The following is a 17399-nucleotide window of genomic DNA, read 5'->3' as shown; positions in this document are numbered from 1 at the left end:
AAATAGAAAAATAAAATACCAAACGTTTCAAGCAGACTACCATAGTCCATGTGCCCAAGAAGGTAAGGTAACCTGTCTAAATTACTATATGCACTCACATATGTAGCCATGAAATGCTTTTAAAGGCTGGTCATGGCTCACATCAACACCATCATTAAGTAAGATGAGAGACCTGGCAGTGTGGTGCCAGGACAACAACATTTCCCTCAACTTCAGCAAGACAAAGGAGCTGATAGTGGACTACAGGAAACGGCGGGCGGAGCATGCCCCCATTCAGATCGGTGGGTTTGTTGTGGAGTGGGTCGAGAGCCTCAAGTTCCTCATGTCCACATGACTAAGGATTTTTATTTTATTTTATTATAAAACAAATTATTATTATTATTGTATTGAATATCCGAAACATACAATGTTGTTGCAGTGAAGACACTCAACAACTACACCAAACCAGTCATCCAACAGATTCCCATTCAGAGTGACACACAGAAGCATCCAGGGTCAATGCCCTGCTCAAGGACACGTTGACAGATCTCCCACCAGGCCAAAAAACATGAACCAGAACCCTCCAAGATCCCCCACAGTTCCCTAATAGCTGCCTCTCAATCATTCGAGACCCTTCCCACAGTCGACCACCCCCTAAGAAGAAAAAGAAAAATACTTGCACCAACAACCAAGAGAATGAATTAAAGGGAAAAAATAAATAGACAGAAGAAAACAGCAAACAACAAAAGCAAAAAAATAGTTAAAAATAAAAAATAAAATAAAAATAAGGACATCAAGGACGACTAAAACCAGAACAGCAATGCCAAATGTACAGTATATGTTTGTGTGCATGTCTGGCACTATTATATGTATGTGTGTGTGTTCTTGTATAAGTTTATTTGAATGAGAGTGTGTGTATATAAATGTGTACAAACACCTGCACGGCATCAGCCTCAGGCAAACCGGCATTAGCTGTAAAAACACTGCCCTCAGTGTCATTCAAACATACTTTTTTATTTTGCCTTTTTTTTTACTTTTATCTTTGACCATTATTTTATCTTCCGTACAGCACCTCCACTCCCACTTGTCTCCAATTCCACATCCCAACCCTCAGCTCATCCCATCTACAGTTGAAGTTGGAAGTTTACATACACTTAGGTTGGAGACATTAGAACACATTTTTCAACCACTCCACAAATGTCTTGTTAACAAACTATAGTTTTGGCAAGTCGGTTAGGACATCTACTTTGTGCATGACACAAGAAAATTGTTTGCAGACGGATTATTTAACTTACAATTCTCTGAATCACAATACCAGTGGGTCAGAAGATAACATACACTAAGTTGACTGTGCCTTTTAAACAGCTTGGAAAATTCCAGAAATTTATGTCATGGCTTTAGAAGCTTCTGATAGGCTAATTGACATCATTTGAGTCAATTGGAGGTGTACCTGTGGATGTATTTCAAGGCTTACCTTCAAACTCAGTGCCTTTTTGCTTGACATCATGGGAAAATCAATAGAAATCAGCCAAGACCTCAGAAAACCATTTGGAGACCTCCACAAATCTGGTTCATCCTTGGGATCAATTTCCAAACGCCTGAAGGTACGATGTTCATCTGTACAAAGAATAGTACGCAAGTATAACCTCTCTTGGTTAGGGGGCACTATTTTGACATACGGATGAAAAGCGTGTCCAAAGTAAACTGCCTGTTACTCAGGCCCAGAAGCTAAGATATGCATATATGGATAGAAAACTCTCTAAAGTTTCTAAAACTGTTAAAATAATGTATGTGAGTATAAAATAACTGGCAGGCAAAACTCAGAGGAAAAACCATCTAGGGAAAAGAAAAATTGAGGTCTTAGGACTTTCCAATGGTTTTCTATGCGATACCCTTATTATTAGGAAACTGGTTGCAGTTACTATGGCTTCCACTAGATGTCAACAGTCTTTAGAAATTGTTCTATGTTTTTCTTTGAGAAATGAAGAAGTAGTCCTATATGTTGGAAGTGTCACTCCAGATAGACTCTACTGTTTTGGTGCGTGTGAACAGGAACGCCCTGCACGTTGTTTTTATCCGGTATTAGAAACAATTTATTCCGTCATAAATTTGACCGATTATTTACCTTTTAGTGTACCTGAGGTTGGATTAGGAACATTGTTCGAAATGTTTGGACCAAGTTTACAGGTAACTTATTAGATACTTTGTAGGCATGTTGGGCGAGTTGAAACCGGTGTATTTCCGAACAAACGGACCATTTGTGATGTTTCTGGGACATTTTGGAGTGCCAACAGAAGACGATCTTCAAAGGTAAGTCATTAATTATATCGCTATTCTGACTTTTGTGTCGCACTTGCCTGGTTGAATAATTATTTTCACGTGTTTGTATGCAGGGCGCTGTCCTCGGAAAATCTCATGGTATGCTTCGCCGTGAAGCATTTTTGAAATCTGACACAGCGGCTGGATTAACAAGAAGTTCAACTTTACTTTGATGTATAACACATATATTTTCAAGATTGTTCAATATTTGAATTTAGTATTTTGAATTTTGCGCTCTGCAATTTCACGGGATGTTGGCCAGGTGGGACGTTACCATCCCACCCGCTCATAAGAAGATAAACACCATGGAACCACACAGCTGTCAAACCGCTCAGGAAGGAGACGCATTCTGTCTCCTAGAGATGAACGTACTTTAGTGATGAAAAGTGCAAATCAATCCCAGAACAACAGCAAAGGACCTTGTGAAGATGCTGGAGGAAACAGGTACACAAGTATCTATATCCACAGTAAAAACGAGTCCTATATCGACATAACCTGAAAGGCCACTCAGCAAGGAAGAAGCCACTGCTCCAAAACCGCCATAAAAAAAGCCAGACTACGGTTTGCAACTGCACATGGGGACAAAGATCGTACCTTTTGGAGAAATGTCCTCTGGTCTGATGAGACAAAAATATAACTGTTTGGCCATATCGTTATATTTGGAGGAAAAAGGGGAGGCTTGCAAGCCGAAGAACACCATCCCAACCGTGAGGCACGGGGGTGGCCGCATCATGTTGAGGGGGTACTTTGCTGCAGGAGGGACTGGTGTACCACACAAAATAGATGGCGTCATGAGAAAGGGAAATTATGTGGATATATTGAAGAAACATCTCAAGACATCAGTCAGGAAGTTAAAGCTTGGTCGCAAATGTGTCTTCTAAATGGACAATGACTCCAAGCATACTTCAAAAGTTGTGGCAAAATGGCTTAAGGACAACAAAGTCAAGATATTGGAGTGGCCATCACAAAACCCTGACCTCAATCCTATAGAAAATCTGTGGGCAGAACTGAAAAAGCGTGTGCGAGCAAGGAGGCCTACAAACCTGACTCAAACCAGCTCTGTCAGGAGGAATGGGCCAAAATTCACCCAACTTATTGTGGGAAGCTTGTGGAACGCTACCCAAAATGTTTGACCCATCTTAAACAATTTAAAGGAAATGCTTCCAAATACTAATTGAGTGTATGTAAACTTCTGACCCACTAGGAATGTGATGAAAGAAATTAAAGCAGAAATAAATCATTATCTCTGCTATTATTCTGACATTTCACATTTTTTAAAGAAAGTGGTGATCCTAACTGACGTAAGACAGTGAATTTTCACAAGGATTAAATGTCAGAAATTGTGAAAAACTGAGTTTAAATATATTTGTCTAAGGTGGATGTAAATGTCCGACTTCAACTGTATTTCTGCTGGTCACCCTCCTCGGTTTTCAACGCAACACATATCTTTCAACTATGCTGTGATGTTTAACTCAATCCATCTAATTAAATAGGATCCACAGATTGCAAGTTGAAGATAAAATATTTTACGAAGAGCATTAGGATATTAGTAATTTACTGACTCGGTCTCTCCAGATATCCTAACAGTACTATTTCTAGGGTCAATTTTAGATCAATGCTATGCATTTTCAGCCATTCCTGAACTGAGACCAGAAACAGGGTACCTGAGGGCAATACCAAAATAAATGGTCTATTGATTCTGTATCCTCACAACAAAATCTGCAGAGCTTTGATGATTATATGCCCCAAATTTTCAACATTGTGTTGGTGACAAGAACTCTATATAATCATTTTAGCTGAAAAGCACAAAGTCTTGAATATTGCGTTGTTTTATATATCAACTCATACACCCTGTACCATGGAATCAGTACATAAAAAATCTCTTCCCAACTATTTTGCAATGTGTATGGCACAGTTGTTAGCATCCTGGTCCTCAAATGAAACTGGTATACTTTCCTATTTATGCTATTTTTATTCCTCTGCCAGATTTGATTCTTTATATAGGACAGACAGACCAGTTCCCTACCTCCTCCCGCTGCCACCTGCCTCCTCCATTTTTGGGGTAGTGCTCTAATCAATTGGTTGCACTCTTGAATTGAGCAGACCTTCCCGTACAATTGTGATAACTGTGCAAAATACCCTTTTCAAACATCTTTCCCATAAATACAAGTATTTTATCAACCAGCGCATTTGAGTTCAGCCATAATATTTGTTGTAATATTTGTTCTATCTTTTCACGGGGATGAAATTGTAGCCAGCTCTGCAATGCTTGTTTGAAAAGGAGTGATACTTTGAAAAAAGTATCATTTTCAATTAATCGAAAATGAGACATGGCAGTCTGCAAAAAGTCAATTTTTAAACAATGGTTGAGCTTTTCTTAGTAATCTACTTGAGAACCATTTTGGGTTCAACTAAAACTTTTGAATAAGTGAAGCTTTTAGAGAGAGGTTTAGTGCTTTTATATTTAATAATCTCAACCCACCCAATTCATATTCATGATATAGATACAGTGCCTTGCGAAAGTATTCGACCCCCTTGAAATTTGCCACCTTTTGCCACATTTCAGGCTTCAAACAAAGATATAAAACTGTATTTTTTTGTGAAGAATCATCAACAAGTGGGACACAATCATGAAGTGGAACGACATTTATTGGACATTTCAAACTTTTTTAACAAATCAAAAACTGAAAAATTGGGCTTGCAAAATTATTCACCCCCTTTACTTTCAGTGCAGCAAACTCTCTCCAGAAGTTCAGTGAGGATCTTTGAATGATCCAATGTTGACCTAAATGACTAATGATGATAAATACAATCCACCTGTGTGTAATCAAGTCTCCGTATAAATGCACCTGCACTGTGATAGTCTCAGAGGTCCGTTAAAAGCGCAGAGAGCATCATGAAGAACAAGGAACACACCAGGCAGGTCCGAGATACTGTTGTGAAGAAGTTTAAAGCCGGATTTGGATACAAAAAGATTTCCCAAGCTTTAAACATCCCAAGGAGCACTGTGCAAGTGATAATATTGAAATGGAAGGAGTATCAGACCACTGCAAATCTACCAAGACCTGGCCGTCCCTCTAAACTTTCAGCTCATACAAGGAGAAGACTGATCAGAGATGCAGCCAAGAGGCCCATGATCACTCTGGATGAACTGCAGAGATCTACAGCTGAGGTGGGAGACTCTGTCCATAGGACAACAATCAGTCGTATATTGCACAAATCTGGTCTTTATGGAAGAGTGGCAAGAAGAAAGCCATTTCTTAAAGATATCCATAAAAAGTGTTGTTTAAAGTTTGCCACAAGCCACCTGGGAGACACACCAAAGGTGCTCTGGTCAGATGAAACCAAAATTGAACTTTTGGCAACAATGCAAATGTTATGTTTGGCGTAAAAGCAACACAGCATCCCCACTGTCAAACATGGTGGTGGCAGCATCATGGTTTGGGCCTGCTTTTCTTCAGCAGGGACAGGGAAGATGGTTAAAATTGATGGGAAGATGGATGGAGCCAAATACAGGACCATTTTGGAAGAAAAAGACCTGAGACTGGGACGGAGATTTGTCTTCCAACAAGACAATGATCCAAAACATAAAGCAAAATCTACAATGGAATGATTCAAAAATAAACATATCCAGGTGTTAGAATGGCCAAGTCAAAGTCCAGACCTGAATCCAATCGAGAATCTTTGGAAAGAACTGAAAACTGCTGTTCACAAATGCTCTCCATCCAACATCACTGAGCTCGAGCTGTTTTGCAAGGAGGAATGGGAAAAAATTTCAGTCTCTCGATGTGCAAAACTGATAGAGACATACCCCAAGCGACTTACAGCTGTAATCGCAGCAAAAGGTGGCGCTACAAAGTATTAACTTAAGGGGGCTGAATAATTTTGCACGCCCAATTTTTCAGTTTTTGTTTTGTTAAAAAAGTTTGAAATATCCAATAAATGTCGTTCCACTTCATGATTGTGTCCCACTTGTTGTTGATACTTCACAAAAAAATACAGTTTTATATCTTTATGTTTGAAGCCTGAAATGTGGCAAAAGGTTGCAAAGTTCAAGGGGGCCGAATACTTTCACAAGGCACTGTAGGCACGCTTTATTTTGTCTGGTTTAGCATTCCAGATGAAGTGAAATATATTTTGCTTATATGATTTGAAAAACAAATAATCAGGAGAAGGCAGCACCATATGTAAGTGAGTAGACTGATATATGACTAAGGAGTTAATCAGGGCAATTTTTCCATAAATAGACAGGTATTTACCTCGCCATGGTTGCAGGATCATGTCTATTTTTACAAGTTTTCTATTGAAATTTATTGTGGAGAGCTTATTTATATATTTTGTGATATGAATACCAAGTATGTCTACTTCACCATCAGCCCATTTTATAGGTAAACTGCAAAGTAATGTTAGTTGTATTTTTTAAAGATCCAATACGTAATATTTTACATTAGGTTTTAGTCCAGAGAGCACAGAAAAGTGATCTAGATCTTCAATGAGACATTGCAGGAATCTAGCTTGTGGACTTAATATAAAACTTGAGTCATCGGCACATTTGTTTTAAGCCTTGGATTTCTAATCCTCTAATGTTGTTGTTGGATCTGATTTTAATTGGTAGCATTTCGATGGCCATAACGAATAGATATGGTGACAGTGGACACACTTGTTTAACTCTTCTTGACAATTCAAAACTCTGAGAAGTTGCCGTTATTTACTATTTTACACCTGAGGCTGCTATACATTATTTTTTACCCATTTTATAAGAGAATCACCGAAATTTTTAAAAATCCAGGCATTTATAAATAAAATTGAATCTTACTTTATGAAAATGCCTTTTCAAAATCCGCCATGAATACCAGGCCTGGCTTCTTAGATGTTTCATGATGTTCTATTATTTCTAGTAGTCGTATATTATGTCCAATGTGTCATCCATGTAAAAAACCTTTCTGATCAGGATGAACAATACCTGGTGAATCCCCTTTAATTCTAAGTGCTATGCATTTTGCATCACAACTTTTGCATCACAACTTTGAAGAGTAAGGGGCCTCCAATTTTTTTTTCTTGTTTTAATAACAGAGAAATCAGACCTTCCTGCGGAGTACCTGACAAACCATTTCTATAGGAGTAGTTAAAACAACCTAGCAATGGCGCTTTTAGTATACAATACTTATTTTCCACCATAATTTGTAAATAAATTCATTAAAAATCCTACAATGTGATTTTCTGGATTTTTTTCTCATTTTGTCTGTCATAGTTGAAGTGTACCTATGATGAAAATTACAGGCCTATCTCATCTTTTTAAGTGGGAGAACTTGTACAATTGGTGTCAAAATACTTTTTTGCCCCACTGTATAAACTTATAGACAAATAAATAAAAAAGATAGACAAACAATAAACATATTAAATTATAAAACTGTTCGACAAGAGAGTGTGACACAGCACAGGCAATGACAAAGATCATTAGCACCATTAGTACCAGCATTAGAAGTCACTACAATAATGTACAGCTCTGGGAAAAATTAAGAGACCAGTCCAAATTAAGAGACCATTCTTAATTTTTTCCAGAGCTGTATTAATGTAGCCTACTGATACACTAATGATAGTGAGTATGATAATAGAGTCTTTTCTTTACAAAGGAAGCAGCAGCAGCACTAGAGAGGTGGAGAAGGAAGCAGCAGCAGCACTAGAGAGGTGGAGAAGGAAGCAGCAGCAGCACTAGAGAGGTGGAGAAGGAAGCAGCAGCAGCACTAGAGAGGTGGAGAAGGAAGCAGCCGCAGCACTAGAGAGGTGGAGAAGGAAGCAGCAGCAGCACTAGAAAGGTGCAGAAGGAAGCAGCAGCAGCACTAGAAAGGTGGAGAAGGAAGCAGCAGCAGCACTAGAAAGGTGGAGAAGGAAGCAGCAGCAGCACTAGAAAGGTAGAGAAGGAACCAGCAGCACTAGAGAGGTGGAGAAGGAAGCAGCAGCAGCACTAGAGGTGGACAAGGAAGCAGCAGCAGCACTAGAAAGGTGGAGAAGGAAGCAGCAGCAGCACCAGAGCTTCAGGTGCTCCTGCAGAACTGGAGATGGTGGCAGTTCAGAGTCAGACTCAGAGCAGGAACCTTCAGGTACAACTTCAGAGCACAAACCTAAACATGTAGGCTATGATTTTAGAATAATATGTGCTTTATTTATGAGATTATCAGTAGGACTGTAATGTGAGACTCATTGTGGTCATTGTGAGTCATCGACTGGACAGTCCTTTGTGGACCTTGTGAAAGAGACCCTTGAAGATGGACATTGATATCAAACAGTGTGTTGGTAATGCAACAGACGGAGCAGCTAATATGCAGGGACTGTACAGGGGCTTCTCTGCGTCGCTCACAGGAGAGTCTCCTAACCAAGTACACATAAGGTGTTACTCACATGTCCTCAACCTTGTGCTAACCTACACCACTGGGGTTGTTATGGCAAGTGAATCCCTTTCCTCCCTACTGAATGACGTTACAGTGTTCATTCGAGATTCCTACAAGCACAGGAAGCTATGGGAGGAAACCAGTGAGGACAGGAGACACAGACGGCTTGATGTAATTGGTGAAACACGCTGGTGGGCCAAAGACGAGGCCTTGTGGAATGTATTTGGAAGCTTTGCAAAGCCTGACTGTGCACTTTACGCGGATGTGGTCATCACTATGGAAAGAATTGAACAGAATGTGACCATAAAACCTGCCATCCGAAGCAAGGCCCAAGGGTACAAGGATGCTCTCCTAAAGTATGAAACCATACTTACAACTGAGGTTTTTCTCAGCATTTTTGAGCAGACGTCTCCTCTCTCTAAATACTTGCAAACAAGTGGCATGGATATCGTAACAGCACCACACTTGGTGACGGGAACGGAGGATAACCTGAGAAAGTGTGCCCGAGACTTTGAGGGTGTGAAGAGGGCAGCAGACGACTTTGTTGAGTGGGCCAATGGCATTCTGGAGGAGCAGCAGGACTGTGATGCCGAAGCTCAGACTGCTCTCCCAGAGAAGAGAACAACAACAGGAAAAAGAAGAGAAAACCAGGTGAGTTGGAAGAAGACGAGCCCATTGCTAATGCAGACATAGATAACAAAATCAAGATCCACAATGTGGTACTGGACACTGTTGTTGAAAGTATTCACCACCGTTATGCAGAAAATGCAGCGCTGTGTGCAGATATCTCCTGCATGAATCCAAAGCATTTTCCTGAGATCAGAGAAAAGGGCCTTCCAAAGACAGCCATGAAGGAGCTCAGCAAATGCTTCCTGGAAATTGATGAACGTGCCACTGTTGAGGCATTCAGCCTTGCACAACAGTGGGAAAGACTGAAACAGTCAGCATTGGAGGAGTACAACACCAGGTCCGCCGCCGCCAGTGATGAAGGCTTTGAGGATCCTGATGAAAGTTTGGAGTTGGTGAGCAGAAGTTGTTCCACATGTAAAAACTGTACAATCTGCTCACAGATGCTTATCACATGATTGAGTTGGGCTACAAGCTCCACCTTACCCTATCCATCACTCAGGTGACCTTCTCCACCCTGAAATTCACGAAGAACCGCCTAAGAATCTCCCTCACTCAAGAGAACCATGAAGCATTCCTTTTGATGGCAACAGAGAAGGAGATTCTTATGGGACTTGACAAAGATGACATCATTGACAAGATGGCAGAGAGCACTGAGTTAGCACGCCGCCTACTGGTTTACTAGTGGTAATTACTTCCTGGTTACTCTGAAGTAGCTATGTTATGACTCTTCCTTGACAGGCTGACAAGGGTGAAAGAACATTTGCTGTGAGTTAAAGTTTTTGTACAGAGGCATGTTTTTTGGACTTTCATATTATACTTGCAGTTATGAAGCCAATGTTCAATTTCATTGACTCAGTGTATAGAAGTGTTTATTTTTGTGCTGTTTGCTTTATGGACAGAAGTGAGTGAACATTGTAATCTAAACATGTTTGTAGAGGAGTGCTTTTTCGACTTTTGTATTATACTTACATTGTTGTAGCTTATGTTCAAGTTCAGTGGATGTGTGTGTGTGTGAAGTTTTTTGATACTTTTGATATGCTTGAAGATAAACATTTGAACATTTGAGCTTACTCTGTATATCTCATTCTCTTTTTAAAAAGTGTCGGCTAATTTTTTGTGTGTCTAGCCTTGTACATTTGTATGTGCTATGATTGGTGTATTCTTAGTGAGTTTTTGAGGGTGCACCCATAGCCATAGCATACCTTGAGAACTCAGTGTTCAGATAGGCTACTTGTTGGTCAGTTCCAAATGTTTGTATTTTGTAATGTATCCACAACTTTCATCCCAGATGAACAAAGTGGCCAAATGTAAAACTAGTTTGGTACCTGTTACACAACAAACAGGGTTAGCCTACGAAATTAGCTGTCTGGAGGTTTGTGTGAACAGGGTGGCCTGGGAAGGAGTCAAATTCTCAGCCTGAATTATTGTTTCAGTCCATCCCTGACCTCCTCATACAACTTTTCCAGTGTTGCATGGATTCCAGACAGAACACTAGCATCAACTTTAACGGTAAGTCAATCGTCCGTGTCTGTAGATTAATCTGTTTTTCTTTTTTTTGTCGGGTTAAAGGTAGTCGAATCTTTCCATGATGGAGTATGTTGCTCCTCCATGGCGTAAAGCTGTTGATACTAGTCAATTTCCCTCAGGATCTCCTTAGTATCCAGGTTGGCTCGTTATTGCAACCAGTTGTTTTACGAAAACGATAACAATGAGTCTTTCCCACGATGAAAACAGGTGTCTCTAGTACAGCCAGCTAGCACTCGCAGGATCCACACAAAGAAAATGGAACACAAACTTGCAGTCCCAGCCGTAAAGGCTAACCACGTCGTGGAATCCTTAGCAACAAAACTCTCGTTCTGATTAAAATCGATTTAATAAAAGCATTTTAATATCAACCACAAACCGAGTGTAGACAGTACAATGTTCTTTTGCGCTCTGATAACGTATCTGATGACGTAAACCTGTGACTAATGTCATGACGTGGCCCTCTTTGGGTATAGCGCGCCTTCCCTCTCTCTCTCTCGCCTACACCCAGGCTGCTGTTATCTCAGGTCGTAAATTCCTGGAGGAGACTCTCTTCCTCATGGCCAGACAGTATAGAGAGAGAAAAGGTTTCACAGGAGAACAAAGGAATTTCTTCCACATCACAGAACTTGAGAACTGAACAATATTCATGTTCTGGAGAATGTATAAACGGTTGGTGAAGTAGCCAGCTACGAACTGGTCCATTTTGATACATTTTGTGAAACTCATGAGAGACGATACAGCCACATTACCATAACCCTGTTTATACAAGAGTCTCAGTTATGAGTCTTGCATCTAATTGTTGTATAAAATGAATGAGTAAAGATTAAACTATTTGTGAACTTATGTAATGTGATTTTAAACTGTTTAATGAAAGGGAACCCTTTAAAGTTAACTAAGTCATTGGCCCGCCCCATGAGCACAGACATTGATCTGGCGTCATGGGACAGCCTTTTTCTGCTCTTCCAAATATAACCTCCACCTTGGGAATTTATCTTCAGACCATGCTTCTCTCAATTACGAGAGGGCTAAGGTTTGAGTAGAGACCAGCTTACCTCGATAACCACGAGAGGGCTAAGGTTTCAGACCAGTACGTCATCACAGAGGGAGTTAAGGTTTGAGTAGATTGCTGAATCTCAACCATATCATGTGGTTAAACTCTGAGACTATCGATACAGACAGAATTTGTTTTAATTTGATACTAATTACTAGTCTGCAGCTAGGAATTTGGTACGATTGAACGCAAAGACCGACAACCGCCGAAACATCTATTCTATAACAACATTGCTGAATGTTACTCTGAACTATCCATTCTAACCACGGCAGAGAGAGAGAGGGCAAACTCTCACAAATGAGTGAGCGTTCATGTGCAAAGCATTTCAATTGTAATAATTATCAACTTTGTAGTGTCTTATCTCAGTCGACCCCCACTTCCCTTTTGTCCACCAAGCCGCGATACTGGTTTATCCCACTAGGGAAACTCCGTTATCATTTCCTTTATTTGTTTGTGCATTTCTGTGTTTATTTAGTTAGTTAATAAATAAATAAATTATTGAGAATTGATGTATGGATGACTCATAGTGAAGACTGCGTTCGTGCAGATAACTAACAATTTACGACGTTTGGAATGAGACTAAAGTGAGGTAAAGGATAATTCATTAATTAGAAGGAAAATTCTAACTTTGTAATCTGAATATTGTCCTTGGTGCCCCGACTTCCTAGTTAATTACATCTACCTGATTAGTTAATCACATAATAATAATAATTACAGAGAATTGATTTGATAAACTAAACAGTCTTCAGTTTAATGATGCCAAAGACATGACACTAAGGAATTAACATAGTCCACACACACCAACAGTGAAAAAGGCACGACAACGCCTATTCCCCCTCAGGAGGCTGAAAATATTTGTTATGGACTTTCATATCCTCAAAAAGTTAAACAGCTACACCATTGAGAGCATCTTAACTGGATAGCCACCCTTTGGTATGGCAACGGCTTGGCATCCGATCACAAGGCACTACAGAGGGTAGTGCGTACGGCCCAGTACATCACTGGGGTCAAGCTCCCTGCCGTCAATGACCTCTATATCAGGCAGTATCAGAGAAAGACCCCAAAGATTGCACCAAGTCTGGAACCAACAGGATCATGAACAGCTTCTACCCCCAAGCCATGATACAAAATAGTTAACCAAATAGCTACTCAGACTATTTGAATTGAGGCTCCCCTTTGCACTAATTATTTTGACTCATCACATTCGCTGCTCCTACTGCTTATTATCTATCCTGTTGCATATTCACTTTACCCCTACCTGTATATACACACATATCTACCTCAATTACCTCGTACCCCTGCACATCGACTCAGTACTGGTACACAGTGTACAGTTGAAGTCAGAAGTTTACATACACCTTAGCCAAATACATTTAAACTCAGTTTTACACAATTCCTGACATTTAATCCTTATAAAATTAAAATAAATCCCTGTTTTAGGTCAGTTAGGATCACCACTTCATTTTAAGTATGTGAAAGGTCAGAATAGTAGGACTCGTTTTACTGTAGATATAGATACTTTTGTACCTGTTTCCTCCATCTTCACAAGGTCCTTTGCTGTTGTTCGGGGATTGATTTTCACTTTTCGCACCAAGGTACGTTCAACTCTAGGAGACAGAACGCGTCTCTTTCCTGAGCGGTGTGACGGCTGCATGGTCCCATGGTGTTATTACTTGCGTACTATTGTTTGTTCAGGCGTTTGGAAATTGCTCCCAAGGATGACTTGTGGAGGACTACAATTTTTGGGCTGATTTCTTTTGATTTTCCCATGATGTCAAGCAAAGGAGCACTGAATTTGAAGGTAGGCCTTGAAATACATCAACAGGTACACCTCATTTGAATCAAATGATGTCAATTAGCCTATCAGAAGCTTCTAAAGACATGACATTGTTTTCTGGAATTTTCCAAGCTGTTTAAAGGCACAGTAAACTTAGTGTATGTAAACTTCTGACCCACTGGAATTGTGATACAGAGTGAAATAAACAATTGTTGGAAAAATTACTTGTGTCATGCACAAAGTAGATGTCCTAACCGACTTGCCAAAACTATAGATTGTTGACAAGAAATTTGTGGAGTGGTTGAAAAATGAGTGTTAATGACTCCAACATATTATTTATCAAATGCTTGGTGAACAACAGGTGTAAACTCATAGTGAAACGTTTACTTACGGGCCCTTTCCAACAGTGCAGAGAAAACAATTATACAAACAATAACACAAGGAATAAATGCACGAGTAACAATAACTTGGCTATATACAGTTGAAGTCAGAAGTTTACATACACTTCTGACTTCAACTGTATATAGCCAAGTTATTGTTACTCGTGCATTTATTCCTTGTGTTATTGTTTGTATAATGCTTTTCTCTGCACTGTTGAGAAGGGCTCGTAAGTAAACATTTCACTGTGAGTTTACACCTGTTGTTTACCAAGCATTTGAGAAATAATATTTTGTTTATTTGAAATGTGAATCACATGAAATGTGTTTTAAAACTGCTAAAATGGCTAAATGTGTAGAATTGCAGAAAATGCCCTTTAAAGCTTCACCTTTTTCTCTGCGCCACCAAGAGGGGAACCCCTAAATTGTTTGCCAGTGAGTTGTGAGAGGCCCCCAACAAAATCTTGCTTAGAGCCCCCAAAATGATAGAAACATCATTGCGCTTACTAATGTGAAATACTCATGAGGGTATAAGCATGTGTGCACGCACACAGTCTTATCTCTTCTGCATGTCTTTACCGATCAGCTGGACCCCCATGCCGTACGTTGGTCACTACCAGAGGACGAGACCTGTGCCAGTCTTCATGGAACCCTCCTAGAACAACAGAACACAAACCAGCTCTAGCACAATCTTTCATCCTTTCCCACCCTTTAATACACATTCTAACAGACTTGATGATGCCCACCTCTCATGACGAATCCAAAGCTGTTGCCCTCCTTGTATAGGCACACCTCTATAGTCTTAGCTATCACACCTGTGGGAGTGTTCTGGACTGAAAACAGAGAGGGAAAGAAGTTCAGAGTTTAGACACAATAACAGAATCAGACCAACACCATATTAGGACACAAACCCAATCACCATTGCAAAAACACAGTGGCATGAAGGTTTTATCCACCTTTAAAATAATGGAACATTGTAAGATAGTGTTAACTGCAACCCACTCACTGCCAGAGGTACAACCTATTGCTGGGTAGCTGTTTTGGAGGTTGAATCCTTATAAGTCACCACTGGATCATCCGGTGGAGGTTGGTGAAGGGAGGACGGCTCATGGCTAGAATAAATTGAAATTTATCGAAGACATAAAACCCATCCCACGTTCCATTTTGGCCATTATAATGAGCACGTCCTCCAATTGAAAATGACACCAGCCTCCAATGGGATAATCAATTATTTGTTATTATTATTATTATTGGGTCACAGTCCAGAAATAGATGAGCTAGTACTGTACTGGAATAACGTCCGATGGTAAGAATACAACAACAGAGAGAACTGGAGGCTTTTCAGCCAAGAACAAAAGCAAGATATGTTGACCTGATCTGCAATATCGTATATGTAATTTGAAATGCAAAGACATGGACATAACATAACTACTAACAGCAGCCCAGAGGCAGGCCTACACACTAGAAGTGCTCGTACCAAAAGGAGGTAGTACGTAATCCACTTCCAGAACCACACGCTCTCCTATGTTCTTCAGCAGGCTGATGATCTCATCGTGGCGGAGCTTGGACAGGTTGATGCCGTTCACTGACTTGATGTAGTCTCCCACATTCAGCTGGTCACTCCTGTGCAGACAGGAGGATGGATTAACAATTGAAAATGTTGGTTGATGAGTAGGGCCAGGAGTTTTCCTGACCATGTCACTTAGCCAGGAATAACTCTGGGTTGGGTCACATATTTTGAAAAAACTCCTGGCCCTACTCATAACGATACTCTCAAAACAACATCTCATGTCCTGATGGCTTGAGAACATTGTTGTGTATTTTCATCTTTGCCCTGTCATGAACACTGTTTGGCACCTTTGTAGCATATTTGTAACACAAGCTATATTCATGTAAATCGTTGCTATTGCGATGGACAAGAAGAACAGGTGCTAAAGAAGAAGGAGTGCTAAACATTCTCCAGTCAGACAGAGACAAGGAGAGAGATGTTGCACATGGTGTCTCTCATGTGACATTGTGTGTCAACATGAAGCTCATTTAGATGCTATTTAAATAGATGTACTGCTCCGCTACACCTCTGGGCTACTGACAATTGCTACAGTGATGCAGGACACACACATCCGCATCAGTTAACCAAACACGGTCATACGTTCTCATCTCAACATAGATATACGCTGAGTGTAAAAAAACATTAGGAAGACCTTCCTAATATTTAGTTGGACCCTCTTTTGCCATCAGAACAGCGTCAATTCGTTGGGGCATGGACTCTACAAGGTGTCAAAAGCGTTCCACAGGGATGCTAGCCCATGTTGACTCCTAAACTTCTCACAGTTGTAGGCTGGATGTGCTTTGGGTGGTGGACCATTCTTGATATGCCCGGGAAACTGATGAGCGTGAAAAACCCAGCAGTGTTGTAGTTCTTGATACACTCAAACCAGTGTGCCTGGCACCTACTACAATACCCTGTTCAAAGAACACTTACAGTGCATTCGGAAAGTATTCAGACCCTTGGACTTTTTACACATTTTGTTACATTACAGCCTTGTTCTAAAATGGATAACAAACAAAAAAAATCCCCAATCTACACACATTACCCCATAATGACAAAGCAAAAATTGATTTTCATAAAATGAAATTAAAAACTTATATCGCATTTACATAAGTATTCAGACCCTTCAATCAGCACATTGCTAAAGTGCCTTTTTGGAGTGATTAAAGCCTTGAGTCTTCTTGAGTATGACGCTACAAGCTTGGCACACCTGTATTTCGGTAGTTTCTCCCATTCTTCTTTGCAGATCCTCTCAAGCTCTGTCAAGCTGGATGGAGAGCGTCGCTGCGCAGCTATTTTCAGTTCTCTCCAGAGAACTGTTCGATCGGGTTCAAGTCCGGGCCACTCGAGGACATTGAGACTTGTCCCGAAGCCACTCCTGCATTGTCTTGGCTGTGTGCTTAGTGTCGTTGTCATGTTGGAAGGTGAACCTTCGCCCCAGTCTGAATTCCTGAGTGCTCTGTAGAAGGTTTTCATCAAGGATCTCTCTCTGTACTTTGCTTCGTTAATATTTCCCTCGGTCCTGACTATTCTCCAAGTCCCTGCTGCTGAAAAACATCCCCACAGTAGAGATGCCACCACCACCATGCTTCACCGTAGGGTTTCCTCCAGATGTGACGCTTGGCATTCAGGCCAAAGAGTTCAATCTTGGTTTCATCAGACCAGAGAATCTTCTGTCTGGCCACTCTACCATAAAGGCCTGATTGGTGGAGTGCTGCAGAGATGGTTGTCCTTCTGGAAGGTTCTCCCATCTCCACAGAGGAACTCTGGAGCTCTGTCAGAGTGACCATCGGGTTCTTGG

The 17399-nt window shown here is 40.5% G+C and overlaps 1 protein-coding gene across 1 annotated transcript in view; it reads right to left on the bottom strand.

The window, feature by feature from the left end:
* LOC135504686 (glutamate receptor-interacting protein 2-like) overlaps window positions 1-17399 on the bottom strand; it is a 62673-nt gene that overhangs the window by 38609 nt on the left and 6665 nt on the right. The window contains exons 4-6 of the mRNA XM_064923476.1: window positions 15527-15672; window positions 14796-14882; window positions 14629-14704 (exon numbers count right to left, since the gene is read on the bottom strand). Coding sequence (XP_064779548.1) covers window positions 14629-14704; window positions 14796-14882; window positions 15527-15672 — 309 coding nt within the window. The remainder of the gene's footprint in view (window positions 1-14628; window positions 14705-14795; window positions 14883-15526; window positions 15673-17399) is intronic.

The sequence above is a fragment of the Oncorhynchus masou genome, chromosome 18, assembly GCF_036934945.1.
Source record: "Oncorhynchus masou masou isolate Uvic2021 chromosome 18, UVic_Omas_1.1, whole genome shotgun sequence".
In the NCBI taxonomy this organism is placed as follows: Eukaryota; Metazoa; Chordata; class Actinopteri; order Salmoniformes; family Salmonidae; genus Oncorhynchus; species Oncorhynchus masou.
The sequence above is the reverse complement of the archived record's forward strand: the minus strand, read 5'-3'. Positions and strand labels throughout refer to the sequence as shown.